We start from the raw sequence: 16,298 nt of genomic DNA, 5'->3' as shown, positions 1-16,298 counted from the left end.
TTTCCTTAGAGGGACACCTGCCAGCTACGCCTGAGTTGAGGCCTGACCCATCCCATGGCATAGATTTTAGAAGATTTTAGAAGTTGAAAGAAGCCAGAAAAAAAAAAAAGTGATCTTGGTTAGGATAGCAGCTCCTGTATCATCCTGGTACAGCTGAATGATCATCTGTTTTTTTTAACAGGTGAAGTTCGTGACTTGTACCAATTTCCCACATCACCTTCTCTGAGGTTACATCCAGGCTGTGCAAAAAAAAAAAAAAAAAAAAAATCGGGGGGCGGGGATGGTAAAATACAGTCACCAACAGCATCAGTACATGAACAAATAAATCTAAACTTAGGACCTAGAGCAGAGGCCCATAGACCCTCCGAATTTGTGTGCAATATCTTGTAGATGTGCACTTGATTATTTTTCTGAGGAAGGGTTCATAGTTTCCCCCTAATTCTTAGAGATCAAAGACCACCTAAAAGTCAAGAGTCGTAGTCCTGGAGCACTATAGCTGAGAAAACCTCTGCGGGAAGCAGTTCAACCTCTCATTTCACAAATGAGGAAACTGAGACCCAGAGAAGCTCAACAGCTCTCCCAAGGCCACACAGCTCATTAGCTCATTAGTGGCGAGCTGAGTCAAGGACCCCGTTTTCCTGATTCTCCGTGCTGTCCACAGAGGTTTTTAAAGAAAGAAAGGGGCAGACGTGCTCTTTAATGAAATGGGCCCCCAATTTTCTGTGGAAAAACATGTTTTCTAGAACACTGCTAACCAGTAGCATGAGTCACATAGAATTTAAACGTTTCTAGGAGTCATATTACAAAATTTAAAAATCATGAAATTCATTTTAACGTATTTCAATAAATCCAAAATATCCAAAACATTATCATTTCAATATAAAAATTACTGAGATTTTAAACTTACTTTTCATGTGAAGTTTTCTAAGTCCAATGTGTACTTTACACTGATGCCACATCTCGATTCCATATTTTAGGTGCCCAATAGCCACATGTGGCTGGTGGCTGCCATGTTGGGCAGTGCGTGTATAGATGCTATTTCTATCCCCCTACAAGTGAATGGTTTGCCTTTCATATTTGATTCTACATTTCTTTCCAGGAGCCGGGTGGTGTCTCCAGTCCTAGATGTGATTGACTGGAAGACTTTCCAGTATTACCCCTCCAAGGACCTGCAGCGAGGTGTGCTGGACTGGAAGCTGGATTTCCACTGGGAGCCTTTGTCGGACAGTGAAAGGAAGGCCCGCCTGTCCCCCATCAGCCCCATCAGGTGAGGCCCCATCACGGAGCCTACTTCTCCTTTGCTTCCTCAGGAGGGACTTGACAGCCAGACTGTCTGAGAACGAATCCAGGATCCACCAGTTTCTCAGCAAATTGCTTAATTTGTGCCTCAGTTTCCTCATTAGTAAACTGGGGATAAAAGACTGACTGAGCAAGTTCAAGATAAAAGTAAGCTACCTATCCTCATCTTCCCAGAGGGAACCTGCATCAATAATCCATCAGTGATAAAAAAAAAAAAAAGAAAAAGAAAAAAATAATAATCCATCAGTGATGATTATAAACCTTATAGGGTTGTTGTTAAGATTGAATGAGTTAATATACTTCTTAATCCTTTCACCTTGAAAAAGAAAATAAAAAGTGCATATAAAAAAGATTAAATGATTTAATATATAAAAAGCATTCAGAGAGTGCCAGGCACTCAGCTGTGTCATTATTGTCATGTTGATGGAGTCAGCGAAGCTCTTCCGGACACCTCCAATAAATCCCAGTGTGAGACCGTGGCAGAGCCTCAGCTGGGATCTTAACCCAGCTCTGCCTCACCAGGTAACACTGGGATTTCCCTGGCTTCAGGTCCTTTCTCAGTAAAAAAGAAGAATTCAGACAGGTGAATGCTAAGAAGCCATAAGTATCAAAATATATCTAATTTTATGGGTTGCTTCTCAAGTATTTGGTTCTTGGACAGCCAAGTAGATGTTCTAGAGATCTTCTGGTACATAACAAATCTAACCCAAACTGAGTTCTGTAAAACAGCCATTTTATTAAGCTCTTGGACTCTGTGCGTCATGAATTCTGAAAGGGAGCATCAGGGTCGGTTGTCTCTGCTCCAGGGTCTGGGGCCTCAGCAGGACCATACCTCACTAGACTAGACTGGCTGGAAATGACTCAACAGGGGGGGCTGGAGTCCCCTGAAGGCTGTTCACCTGTCTGAAGGTTGATGCTGGCCATCAGCGGGCACTTCAGGGGGGAACTTCTTCACCATTTTCTCCATGAGCTCATTGCACTGGGTTCTGAGAGCAAGTCTCCTGAGGGAGCCAGGTGAAGCAAGCTGTATCTTCCTATCCACCTTTTTTTAGAAAAATATATTTTATTGATTTTTTACTGAGAGGAAGGGAGAGGGACATAGAGCTAGAAACATCGATGAGAGAGAAACATCGATCAGCTGCCTCTTGCACACCCCCCACTGAGGATGTGCCCGCAACCAAGGTATATGCCCTTGACTGGAATCGAACCTGGGACCCTTCAGTCCACAGGCCGATGCTCTATCCACTGAGCCAAACCGGTTAGGGCCCTATCCACCTTTTAACAAAAGAATTCATTGAGCTGAAATTCACATAGCATAAAATTAATGTTTCAAGAGTGAACAATTCAGTAGCATTTAGTGCATTCACAATATTGTGCAACCACCACCTCTTTCTGTCTCCCTAGAGTTGATTTGAGCTCCAGGCTTCTGTGGGGTCAGCACTGGTCGGGAGGGAGTGCCCCATCTCGGCTCAAGCTGTCCTGCATGGGTGTTCATCACAATGCACCTTCCCTGGTCATGGCCTCTGGGGTGGGGTTGGCATGCCTGGCCCCCTGCAGCCTGTACCCTCCATGCAGTGTCTGCCAAAATCCATCATCCCCTCCTGGCCACCATGCCACAGCCCGTGCTTTCAGGGAGCTGCACCCACCACTGCCTGGTGCCCCAGGCTGCTGCTTGGACCCTGTCTCCTGGGGCAGAGGGTGGTGAGGGGTATCTGGGCTCCCAGGGCAGCCACGTGGAAAGCAGGCAAGGTGCCCTTCTCTCTCAGATCCCCAAACAACAAGCGCTGGGCCCTCCTCCTCCAGGAATTAACCCTGATCTTACAAATAGTAAGCGGTACAGTTGGAAACTGTATCAAGTAATACACAATCCTGGTTTTCAGTATTCTGGTATAACTTAGTATTTTTAATAACCTAAGTTTTGTTAATGTAATGCTATTTTCTTGGTTATTAAAAAAATCTGAACGTTGAGTCATTTATATCTTGAGACATATCCAGAGTTTAGCTGCATTAATATTTGTCCCATTAAAACAAATTGTTCCCGAATGAAGGGACACACTTTATTCAAAAGCCTCTGGCTACACCTTTTCCTGTTTAAACTTTTCTGAGAGATTTTATTGTTCTCTTAATTCCCTTACTCTGGGCTTCTAATTTCCTGTGTTTAAGCTAGTATTGAAACATTCAACACATTGAAATGTCATGTGTATTTCCCCTAGGGTGGGCGGGACCTCTCTACTTCCGCAGTCCCTGGTGGATTTATCTTAGAATTGGGGTGCATGGTCATGGGTCAAGAAGCAAACAGAATGGGTGAGGGCAGGGGCGAGGGGAGAAAGGGGAGGGAGGACAGAGCTGGCCATTGCCCTTTGTCCAGGCCTCGCACTACCTGCCTTAGGGCATATTATTTTAACCAGGGCCTTCTTCCCAGAGGTCTCAACAGAGGGCCTCAAGCCAGATGGTAGAGGATCCTCAGGTGAGGCCCTATAGGAGCAGTACCTGAGGATGGGTATAAAAGGCCCAGGCAGTCCTAACCGGTTTGGCTCAGTGGATAGAGCATCGGCCTGCGGACTGAAAGGTCCCAGGTTCAATTCCGGTCAAGGGCATGTACCTTGGTTGCATATCCAAGAGACATATCCAGAGTTTAGCTGCATTAATATTTGTCCCATTAAAACAAATTGTTCCTGAATGAAGGGACACACTTATTCAAAAGCCTCTGGCTACACCTTTTCCTGTTTAAACTTTTCTGAGAGATTTTATTGTTCTACTGGCACATCCCCAGTAGGAGGTGTGCAGGAGGCAGCTGATCGATGTTTCTCTCTAACTCTCTATCCCTCTCCCTTCCTCTCTGTAAAAAATCAATAAAATATATTTAAAAAAAAAAAAAAAAGGCCCAGGCAACCACAGCCACAGGTCTTTCTTCATAAAATCCTGGGATTTCTGACATGGTTGCTTTGCTCCAGTCCTGCCATTAAAAGCATGAACTCCCGCAGCCCCTGGAGCCCAGCAAGCCTCCCTGATGTGGTCTGTTCCTGTCTTCTCTCTCCAGGAGCCCTGTGGTGCCCGGCGGGGTCGTGGCCATGGACAGACATTACTTCCAAAACACTGGAGCGTATGACCCTCTCATGTCACTGCGGGGTGGTGAAAACCTCGAACTGTCTCTCAAGGTATGCCCTGCTCTGAGTGGTCACAGGTTGGAGGCAGCCAATAGAAATGCCACTGATTGGGGATGAGGCTGAAGAGAAATTATAGTCAAATGTGGTGCATCAAGCCTCCCGTGTCTTCCCCTTCCCCATCTCTCATGCCCTACCTTGATTTTGCCCCCAACCTCTCCCATGAACTTGACCATCAAACCTGCCCACCGGATATAGGGCATATTATCAGTCATCTACACCTGAGTGCAGACGTCCCCCTACATTGTCTGTTCACAGCACCCTTAGCATCTCCGTGATTTTCACAGCACCCACAGACCAAAGCAAATCCCAGGCATTCTGTAAATTGAGTAGTTTGGTCCAAACAACTTAGTATCTGTTCTAACAACTTAATACCCCCTGGACACTGCACACTTCCCTAACCGTGGCATCAGACTGGACCCCACCACCCTCATTCCCTGTTCCAAGTGGATGTTAGCACGATATTTGTTTTTCATCAAAGCAACTTCTGAAAACCCAATCCACTAAAGATACACTCCATCAAAAGTACAGCGATAGAATATTGGAACCATGAATTACCTCGAGCTTGTAGTTTGTGGGACATCCAACAGATGTCACGATGTTTATCTCAAACATTTAAACTATATCAAGGGGCCCTTTGAGTTTGCTGAGGCATCCTGGGGTACCTGGGCACACAGTCTGGGAACCCCGGCCTCGGTGTGTTTCAGTTCATATGCTGCCTCTGCTAGGAATGTTTTCATTTTCACCTTTATCCCCAAGTGTGCAATGCAGGCTTCCTGTCAAATGAATTCTAGGCATTTGGGAGTAGATGTGAGAGTCAGCAGAGGGGCGGGGAGGGGGAACGTCCTGAATTAGGAGAGACTGTTTAAGGAAAGCTTGCTTTGATCTCCACACAATAGTTTCCCTTGCCTTTGCAGCAGGAGACTTCATGAGCCACTAGGGACCCCCTGTTCCCTGAGGAAGCAGCCTTTGGAGAATAGGGTGCTGCCCTAGCAGGTTTGGCTCAATGGATAGAGCGTGGGGGACTAAAGGGTCCTGGGTTCAATTCCAGTCAAGAGCATATGCCCAGGTTGCAGGCTCCATCCCTGCTGGGGGGCATGCAGAAGGCAGCTGATCAATGATTCTCTCATCATTGATGTTTCTATCTCTCTCTCTTTCTGAAGTCAATAAAAAAAATATATCTACTAGTATATATATAAAAGGCTGAGTGACTGTCCAACCACCAGACCATCCAACCGGCTGGAACCTATGATGTGCACTGACCACCAGGGGGCAGATGCTCAACACAAAAGCTGCCGAGCTGCTGTGACTTGGCAGCAGCGGTTCTTGGATGACACAACCCAGAACCAGAGAGGAGGGAGCCCAATTCCTTGGGGAATCTGCAATTCCACCTTTGCAGTGGGTTATGTTGTTGCTGGGGTACTGTCACCCAAAATCTGGTTTACTTCCAAGCTATGGTGACTTGGCAGCGGCGGTTCTCGGGTTAATTAACTTCCTTTCAATGTGCATGAATCTGTGCACTGGGCCACTAGTATATATGTAAAACAAGAGAGAATAGAGTGCTAACCCATGAATGCTAAGTCTATGTGTGTTTCAAGGGAAAGCATTCAAGTAGTTGCATGGGTGTGGCACCCTCACCCCACCAGTTCCATCCCAGGACAACTATGCCCATTCTTTCTATTTTGTCACTTCCCTGCCTGGGACTCCACCTGGAAACTCTGCTGCACCCTGCCGACTATACTGACCTTTGCCATCTTGTGCCCATGATTTCCTATGCATGTTGCTGGCCCCTAGCGGGCCCCTTATGCCCCACGTTCTTGGAGTGGAGTGCAGAGGTGTGTCTTTTGTCCTTTCGTGGCAGGCCTGGCTTTGCGGTGGCTCGGTTGAAATCCTTCCCTGCTCTCGGGTGGGGCACCTCTACCAGAATCAGGAGGCCAACTCCCCACCTGACCAGGAGGCCACCCTGCTGAACAAGGTTCGCATTGCTGAGACCTGGCTGGGCTCATTCAAAGAAACCTTCTACAGGCACAACCCAGAGGCCTTCTCCCTGAGCAAGGTAAGGAGAGCCAGGCAGGGGCTTCTGTGCCTACTACAGGGCCACCTGGAGGCCGGGCCAGGGAGTGTCTCTTCCTCCTGTCTAGAGGGAAAATAGAAGCTTCTGGCTTGTGCTTCCCCCGAGTTGTCCCTCTCAAACGGCTCTTCTACCGGGGGGGGGGGGGGGGGGGGGGGGGGGGCGGGCGGGGGGCTGTCCTCTGTCCTTCTCAGCATTTCCTTGGGGCTTTACCATTGGTCCTGGCCTGGAACCCCCTGGTGTCTGTGGGATGACATCTATGGGATGTGATTCTTCTATGGGATGGGCCCAGAGGAGAAGTTGGGCATGGAGTAAGGGATGGAACAGTTCTCAGAGAGCCTTTTCATGCTGGGCGAAGTGCTCAAGGCTGTAAAAATAGACACAAAAGATCCAAAACAACCACAGGAAAAAAAATTTAAACATTGAATTAAAGTCCACAAACATTCTCTCTTCAACTGGTCAAATGTTACTCAGCTTAATTCTTATGGAGTGGCACAAATGCTATTTCATGTGGGACAGGGGTTCATATTAATGTTTCCTGTGCTGGGAATGGGGGCTCCAAAGGTAAGATTTTTCAGGACCCATAAAGGTCCTGTAACAGCTCCCCCAAGTCCCTCATCAGCCCACACTGCTGAGAGTGGTACATTCTCTGATCAATGTTCATTTGATGACTTTCATAAGAAGAATGGCACCTCCTACTGGTAAGTTAGAAGAACTTTTTTCTGACATTAAAAAAAAATTAATTTCTATTAATTCATCTTCTAGAAGTGTCCTATTGCTTACTTTGATATCAAGGTTTCAATAATATCCCTGCCTCCCTGAAGGTGTTTGATAGCATGCGTTTACTTTAAATCTAAATAGCTAAAAATTAATTTCGCTCTAATGATTTCTATCCTTCCATCCCCTTTCCTGCCTCCCCCACAAAACCCTCCCTTGAATTTTGAGGTACCGAAATCCCACGCACCCAAAGACAAGGCCAGGGTTTCAGTGCTGAAGGAGTTGACATTCTCTTGTTTTCTCCTCTGTAAGACATGGTGCACAGGAGAAAGTTTTCTGTCAGCAGGCATCCATATTTGAGGCTGGGTAGATTTGCCAGTATGTTTCACCACCAAGAAAGATGAAGGCGATGGAACTCTTATGAAGGAATGTGTTTACTTTACTAGCAAAGTCCAGCCCTGGAGAAGAACTGGGGAGGATTCAAATGGACACTAAGAATGCCAAGAAACTATCAAAAAACCTACAGTAATTCCTGAGAGAAAAAAGCGACACTTCTCTTTGGTTTAATGGTGGCTAAATATGCTGAATAAACAAGAAATTCCTGACTTAGAGAAGTTGTTCTCAAAGTGGATAAATGGTGGAATGCAGATTAAATGCCCTGACCTACTGAATCATAGGCAGTGGGGCAGGGCCCAGGAATGTGCATTTTAAACAAGTTCCTTGGGCATTTCTGAACCAGGTGCTCAGGGGTCACACTTTGAGAGGCATATAGAGAGCATTTCTGTATGGCAGACTCAGATCCCACTCTCCCCAACATTTATATCGGAGGACTAAGAGAGGGAAAGAGTAAAAGCAAACCAAACTCCCTTCACATAGCCAATTAGATCAGAGTCTAATTTCCAGGCTAGAGGCCATCAAGTTAGAACTCTGACATAGACTTCCTATTTCAGCTCCCTCTCTTTTCTTCTCCTCACCCCAAGAAATAATTCTCTCTTTCTCTTTTTGTTTGTTTTTGGTCTTTCGAATCTCTCCTTAGCACTTCTTCTTCCCTAAAAATATCCAGGATTTAGTACTAAAATTCTGGGTAGCATTCTTTGTATCTTATCAATATAGCCCAAAACACTTATTTATACTAAAATCTTAAGGACTTACCTTGATATTCATCCTAGAAGAAATGTATTGTAAAGGAGAATATCAAAAAAGGAAGATAGTGTAGCCCAAATAAATGATTTGTTAATGGAGGAAATTGGGCATCTAGAGAGGAAGAAAGATAAATTCCCTTAGTCCCCACCCTCACTTCATGAATTCCAGCTTAGTTCACCTCAGTCACCTTTGGGTCAGGCTCTGCCTCCATGAGGCCCATCATGATGCTGTTCCACACCAACCTAAGGCTCAAAGCCTCCTCATATTTTGCCAGCTGCCTAAGAAAAGTCATCAAGCATGGATCTCGTTGTCTTTGTAGATTGTGAGGGCTTGTGGGAAGGGAGTGACATCACCTACCACGTTGCTGGTTCCACAGATGTCTCTAAGGAAGATCCACCCTACTCTATCCTGTCCAAACCCTCTTCTCCCAACACATGACCCTCTCCCCTGTCTGCAGCCCCGGAGAACTGTGATCTTGGTCTTCTCATTCTGTCCCAATCCTTCAGCTTCAGCCACATCTATCCCTCCTCCACCATGTAAGTTCCGATGTACAACAAGCTTTCTCCATCTCACTGCCGTGTGTTTCTCCTCCCCCCAGGCTGACAAGCCAGACTGCACAGAACGCCTGCAGCTGCAAAGGAGACTAGGTTGTCGAACGTTCCACTGGTTTCTGGCCAACGTCTACCCTGAGCTGTACCCATCTGAGCGCAGGCCCAGGTTCTCTGGAAAGGCAAGGCGTGACCCAGGGAAGATGAGGAGGAAAAGGGGTGGGGGGTGGTGGGATGCTTCCCAAGACAGGAAGTAGATGTTCCGATGGTCTTCCATGACCCTGGCCAACCAACCCAAGCTCGGCGGGGCCTCAGAGGCTCCCATGCCTGCCCTGAGGGAGGTGACTGGATTGCCCCATATCCCATCCCAGAGCCCCTCACCAGGACAGGTGCCACCTGCCTCCTTCAGGCGGCCTGTCCCTTAGGATCAGTGCCTTCAGCCTGTGGCCTGAACATGGCACCTTGAGCTACACTCCAGAGAGTGAAGGAGAGGAACGGCATCTGACTGAGGGTGTCTTGCATGGAGGGCAGGATTCACTTCTGTATGGATGTTCACTTTCAGCTCCACAACACCGGGCTTGGCTTCTGTGCAGACTGCCAGGCAGAAGGGGACCTCCTGGGCTGTGCCATGCTGCTGGCTCCTTGCAGTGACAGCCGGCAGCAACAGGTGGGTGGCCAGAGTTCTCAGGGTATTGATCAGGGAAGACCTATACAAGTGGTCTTTCCCAGGCGCCCCTCACTTCTCTTTGGGGCATCTCCTTTCAGTGGTCTATATCCCTTGATGGCTCACAGTCCCCCACTGTGATGACCCAGCCCAGCCCTGCCCACCCCACCCCCAGCTGCAAGCACAGACATGGACCATCATCAGAGAATGCGAGAATCTGAGCTCAAGGGAAATGGAGAGGCTGTTGAACCAATGCTTTTATCTGACAGATGAGGAAACTGAGGCTCAGACGGTGGCCATCCAGGGTTCAGGCAGGTAAAGAAATGAGTACCTTGAGCTGGGTAGAGGCTGTTGTGACGAGGAGCACATGGCCATAGGAAAGGACAGCTGCACCTGCTCCACCTCAATTAAAGGTTCTGTTTTGTCTGAAACTGGGTCCAGTATTATTAGGTCATCCAACATTTTCAAAGACACTTGAAATCCAGAATTTATGAAAAAGCTTTCTATTAAAATTAAAAACTATAATCAGAGGTCAAAGAAAAGCTATACACAGGCAAATTTCCACCAGGGCACAATGAGATCATTAGCCAACTAGAACCTGAAGTGGGGAAAGTGGGTCACCCGAGTGGGGCAGTAGGCTCAGCAGCAGTGACAAGTGTTGCAGTGGGGCCTCAGACCCGTGACTCATGACTCATAGTCTTAGGTCTCAAGTTCTCTGATGGTGAATCCTGCCCAGAGGAGATGTGCTGTGTCTTCCTGGTATTTCATGGGGATCTGTGGGAGCTGATATGTTTAGGGCACCACAGGAGCCTGGTGTGTGTGTGTGTGTGTGTGTGTGTGTGTGTGTGTGTGTGTGTGTGTGTGTAGGGGAGGGAGGGCTGGATTTGGAGCAGACAGGCCTCATGGCCTCCGGTGACCAGCTGCTCCACTTGCCAGAGGAGGACTTACTCACAGAACAGACGGAGTCATTGGCTTGCAGAACATTGGCCTCATTCAGAACATTTCCCATGCTCGGAGCAATTTGGTTTGTGAAATTCCTGCCACAGGGAGGAGGCTTGCACAGTGAGAAGGAAGCAGAAAGTACAAACGCCCCTGGGGAGAGGAGGGAGGCAGCACATCAGCTCTTCTGGGGTGCCAGGGCTGGCAGGAGCCTCTCCCTGGAATAGAGGCTGGATGACGTGTGTGGGGAGGGACAAGGGACAGCATTGAAGACCAACTCCATAGATTTCCCCGAGGCCCCACCCTGCGGTGTGGCTGGAGTCCTCAGTACCCAAGAGGAGTAGGGCTGCCCTGAGACAACAAAAGGTTATGGCCCAACAGACATCCAAAGAGAAATGCTGAGCATGACTGGCAGGCATGCTACCCAGAGGGAGAGGCCCGGCCTTGAACTAGGGGTGTTGCTCATGGGTATATATAACCCATCACAGGTCAGGCTTTTTGAAATCCACACTGAGGAATCCAGGTGGCACCTGGTTAAAATCCATGCCCTGGAAGGATGGGTCAGGCTAGTGACTTGTCTACTCCCTGGTTGTGGTTCTTAACCTTTTTAGGTTACATCTTGTGGTTGCCTTACAGGAGGCAGGATCAACCTCTAACCCAAAGATTGGTTCAGATAATGAGACTGATGACTCCACACACCTCCCTCCCCAATATCTGAAGATTGCCCCTAGGCCTCAGCTCGATTGTGAGCTCTGCTTCCCGCATCTCCAGCTTTGGAGAACACCTCCTGCTAGCTCCGTGGTCGGCAAACTGCGGCTCGCGAGCCACATGCGGCTCTTTGGCCCCTTGAGTGTGGCTCTTCCACAAAATACCACAGCCTGGGCGAGTCTATTTTGAAGAAGTGGCGTTAGAAGAAGTTTAAGTTTAGAAAATTTGGCTCTCAAAAGAAATTTCAATCGTAGTACTGTTGATATTTGGCTCTGTGGACTAAAGAGTTTGTCGACCACTGTGCTAGCTGTGCTAACACCTGTTCCCTCTCTCCCAGCACCTGGAGCACACCGGCAGGAAGCAGATCCACTTTGGAAGCCCACAGCACCTGTGCTTCGATGTCAGGCGAGAGCAGGTGATTCTTCAGAACTGCACCGCGGAAGGCCCTGCCATCCACCAGCAGCACTGGGACTTCCAGGAGGTGAGTAATCCATTCGGAAAGAGCTTGGCGGTGCCGGTGGTCAGCATTATGTCCCAAGCTCTTCCAAGGGGTCAAGTATTACCATTCAGACCGGTGCCTCCATTGCTTACTTAAATTAAATGCTTGGCACGAAGGCCTCAGGGAGGTAAAGCCAACTTTGCAGAAATATTGGGCCATCAGAATCTTGAAATGTACTAATTGGCCATGTTTCTGTATAGCTCTAACCTCGTTGTGGCAGAGAGTGGAGAGAGCCCCTTTCTGAAGTTTATTAGCTCAGATCACAAGTAGGACCACGGAGTGCATGATAGCAGCAGTCAACCACCTTGTCAGGGGGCTTTTAGAATGGAAAGGCTCTCCCCTCCTCCACCGCCAACATACACATCGATATAGGTATCACTTCCTTCCTTTTTCAAATTCCACTGTGGACACTTCATCATTGTGTTAAGACTTTGATTAAAGAGGAGTTCTAGATCCTTTTCAGAAGTTATGCTTCAAAAAAAAAAAAAAAGGAAATAAATAAAATGTAAGTACTGAGGGAGAGTGCATGGGTCCCCCTTACAGAATTAGGATAGGAAGGTGACAGTATCAACATGAAGTATTCATACACAGCTTTTTCTCCACCTCAAATCCTTTTTGGAGCACGTTAGGGTATAAATATATAAACATGGAAATAAATACACACATCCTCTTTATTTCCTTCAACTTCTTGGGAATAAGCAGAACTCTGTGCATCAGTATTCTTAAAGAAGAAAATCATATGTTGGAAACTTAGGCTGAACACACAATAAGCTGTTGAGAATGAACCTTGAAAATATTATGCAAAGTAAAAGAAGCCAGTCACTAAAGGCCACATATTATGTGATTGCATATCCAGAATAGGCAAATCCATAAACACAGAAAGCATATTAGTGATTTCTAGTGGCTGGAAGGAAGGAGGAATTGGAAAAGAATGCTAATGAATAGCAGTTTTCTTTTCACAGTGAAATGAAAATGCTCTGGAATTAGGTAGTGGTGATGGTTGCATATACTCTGTGAATTTACTAAGAATCACCAAGTTGTATACTTTAAAAGAATTAATATTATGGTATGTGAATTTTATCTCAAAAATACCTAAATAATAAATAAATGAATAAATGGACATTATTAGCATTGCTGGTTAAGGATGCTTACGTTTTCATAAAGACATTGATTTTTTTTCTTGTAAAGGGCATAGCTAGATTCAGTATTAAATTTGGTAGATTTGAGATAGTCTTTCAAATATGGCTGACTTAGGCCTTCAGTATATCCTTAAAGCTTTACTCTCTATTGCAACCTGGTGGCAGCAGTACTAAATTGCAGGATTAATAAAAGGACAGAGATTAAATTAAATAATTTTGAAAGCAGAAACTTACAAGTAACGGATAACAATGAATGTCACCAATACAACATAAAGACTGAACATAATTTTTACACTGAGCATTCCACTAACCAGAATGCTCTAAGATATGGTATATTTACCCAACCATAGTAAAGATAACTGAATTAAAGGCCCCAAGGCTCTGAATAATATCTACATTTCAGAACTACGTGAATTGCACTACATTTTCACCAAAATACTATAGTTCCTCACCAGGCCAGTTTGCATTACCTCTAATATTCTCTTAATTAGAGGCCCAATGCGCGAAATTTGTGCAAGAGTGGGCCTTCCTTCCCCCGGCTGCCAGCACTGGCTTCCCTCTGGCACCCGGGACCCTTCCCTCGCAGCCCCGGCTTCCTCCGGAAGGTCATCCGGATGGAAGTCTGGTCTAATTAGCATATTACACTTTTATTATTATAGATGATTAGTACAAATCTTAGAAATTTCCTTCTTTGCTGACTGACTGAGGGGGACTGACTGGTTCTTCTTTTTTCCCCTTCTCACTTTTCAGAATGGAATGATTGTTCACATTCTTTCTGGGAAATGCATGGAAGCTGTGGTGCAGGAAAACAATAAAGATTTGTACTTGCGTCAGTGTGATGGAAAAGCCAGCCAGCTGTGGCGATTTGACAATGTCAGTGCTGTGGATGAACGATGAATGCCAGTGTCTGAAGGAAAAGAGATTGGTCCTCACAGTTCAGTGACAAGAGAGCTAAGAAAGCATGTATATCCCATGAAGCACATCCTCTGTGTTTGTACTCCTTGTGAGAGCAAAGAAGAAGGCTCCATGAATGAGTATAGAAAGTCTTTCCCTTCTCGCATCTATGCCATTAACTGCTGGCTATTTTCAAAAAAGAAAATATATATATTGTCTTCATAACTGGTAGATGATCATTACATACTACAGAAGATTCTTCGTTTTCTTGATTGGGCATGTAATAATTGCTTTTATCTCTGACTAAGAAGAGAGGCCTGGACATTCTCTGCTAGCACTTCCAGGATGCATAAATCCAATTGACCAATTTATTTCAAATGGCCTTACCTTGGATTGTCTGTGTAACCAACTATGGAAATTAAAGTGTAAAGAGAGCATATGGCCTGGCATACAAAAAACTCTGGATTAAGCCTATTAGGACAAATTTCATGTTCCCTGGTTGAGCCCTAGCTCAGAATAAGGAAGGGAAGCTACTGAGAGAAGAGCACGATTGGAGAGAAGATGGAAGAGAGCTTTGGACCAACTCTCCAGCTCAGCCTCGCAGCTGAAAAGCAGCAAACGTGGGATAGGACGTTTTCATGTTAATGAGAATTTTCTCAGAACTTTCTACCTCCATTCACCCTGCCCTAGCCCTTTTCTAATTTGGTTAACCACAACCAGATTCTCATGCAATATACTTCTCTTTAGTCATTAGTCTTTAGAAGGGTTAGCTCAGACTGAGGATTCCCATGAACAAAAGTGCATACACTTGAGAAACTCTCCCGATGCTCTGTTACAGGGTTTGTATTGACTGGATCAGAAATAGCAACCTTTGCAAAGAGGCAAACCTCTCTGAGGGGAAATACCGGTGTCTGAGCTAAAATTCTTATGAGAGGAACTAGAGTTGGGTGTTAATGTTTAGGGGCGGGGAGGGGAGGGTGATAGGCCCATTTCTGGGCCTGTAGGAACTGTCTGGAACCCCTAAGCGTGCCCACAAGTTGAACATTGACAACTGTGGGAGGAACACACCTCCACTAGAGCAGAGCCATTGGCTCTCCTTGCTGTGACCCGGCCTAGTGTGACCATATGTGTTGATGAGTGGGGTTGGTTCTGCTATTCAGGAGTCACCATTCATGCCCATTTCTCCTCCAGATAGAGTTCCCTCTTCACATGCTCAGCTTAGAAACCTCCCCTCAAAGATGCTGGTCTCCTTTGGGCTGTTTCAGAATGCAGTGTGTTTCAAATAAGGAAAACGAGATAGGAAGTGAGGGTTTCTAAACAATGCCTATCATAATTATGTATTCCTTCTCCTACTTAAGTCCATGATTCACTCACTGCGTTTCTCCTTCCTCAGAAGACACTTTAGACCTGTGCTAGTAGCTACTAGCCACCTGTGGCTATCTATATGTAAATACATTAAAATGAAAAAAAAAAATGTCAACTCAGCTCTTCAGTTGTACTGGTCACATTCCAAGTGCTCAATAGTCACATGTGGCTAGGGGCAACTGTATTAGAGAGCACAGATTATAGAACATTTTATCATCGCAAACAGTTCTATTGGATAGCACTGATCTACATAAGTCCATCCTCCCATTAAGAGAAGAAATTCCAGCCATTGTCTTCTTCTTTCAGGCTTGTCTATATTTAAAACAAATTCCTCTAATATTTTGAGGTGGAGACCAAGCTAATAAAGGGTATTATTAGCTTGTAAAGGGTATTAATGATTGAAAAATAAAAATTAAACAAGACCTTTATTTTTTTAAAGGAACTTTATTATTGGTATTGTGGGTATTTGAAGTTGCTGGAATGAATTAATATAATTAAATAAAAGGCTGAATTCAATTGAATAAGTTGTGTTTGACAGTAATTAACAGAAAGACCCAGATGGCTTATTGCTTAATTGGTTAAGCAAAGGAAGAATGTGGTGTTTCTTGCTTCCTTAACCATCCCCATGATTTATTACTTTATTATAGGAATGGCTGTCAACTTGGTCCCTGACTGGTACTTACAGACCCTTAATTTAAACAAAACAGATGCCTCCATTCAGTTCTAAAAGAAATTCAAGCTTTTCCCATAGTGTAACCGAGTGTTCAAATTCTCTTCTTTTATGGGCTCAGTTCTGATTTTGTCCACAATGATCAATTTAAAAGTAGAGAAACCTGGCAGTTAGAAGATTTGATTCCCCAGTTCGATCTTCATGTGTCCCCCTGAATTTTATGATTGAGGTGTGTTTTTTTTTTAAATTTCTTTATTGATTAAGGTGTCACTTATTTGTCCTCATCCCCCCATTCCCATCCCACACCCCTCCCCATGGATGCCCCAACCCCCTGTTGAACTTAACCATTGGTTAGGCTCATATGCATGCACACAAGACCTTTGGTTGATCTCTCCCCCCTCCTCCCACCCTCCCCTATCCTCCCTCTGAGGCCCGATAGTCCGATCGATGCCTCCTTGTTTCTGGTTCTGTTCTTGTT

At 45.6% G+C, this 16,298-nt stretch overlaps 1 protein-coding gene across 6 annotated transcripts in view; it reads left to right on the top strand.

The window, feature by feature from the left end:
* Positions 1–15,663, top strand: part of GALNT15 (polypeptide N-acetylgalactosaminyltransferase 15) — a 119,860-nt gene extending 104,197 nt beyond the window's left edge. For 5 of the 6 annotated variants that reach the window (XM_079794455.1, XM_079794456.1, XM_079794454.1 and 2 more), the window contains 7 exons: positions 1,100–1,267; positions 4,340–4,457; positions 6,325–6,519; positions 8,993–9,124; positions 9,505–9,609; positions 11,591–11,734; positions 13,642–15,663. In XM_079794455.1, the coding sequence (XP_079650581.1) occupies positions 1,100–1,267; positions 4,340–4,457; positions 6,325–6,519; positions 8,993–9,124; positions 9,505–9,609; positions 11,591–11,734; positions 13,642–13,788 (1,009 nt within the window). In that variant the 3' untranslated portion in view covers positions 13,789–15,663. The remainder of the gene's footprint in view (positions 1–1,099; positions 1,268–4,339; positions 4,458–6,324; positions 6,520–8,992; positions 9,125–9,504; positions 9,610–11,590; positions 11,735–13,641) is intronic. The other variant, XR_013814805.1, reaches the window with a different exon arrangement.
* The last annotated feature ends 635 nt before the right edge of the window (positions 15,664–16,298 follow it).

The sequence above is a fragment of the Cnephaeus nilssonii genome (genome assembly GCF_951640355.1).
Source record: "Cnephaeus nilssonii genome assembly, chromosome: 17".
Lineage (NCBI taxonomy): Eukaryota > Metazoa > Chordata > Mammalia > Chiroptera > Vespertilionidae > Cnephaeus > Cnephaeus nilssonii.
The sequence above is the reverse complement of the archived record's forward strand: the minus strand, read 5'-3'. Positions and strand labels throughout refer to the sequence as shown.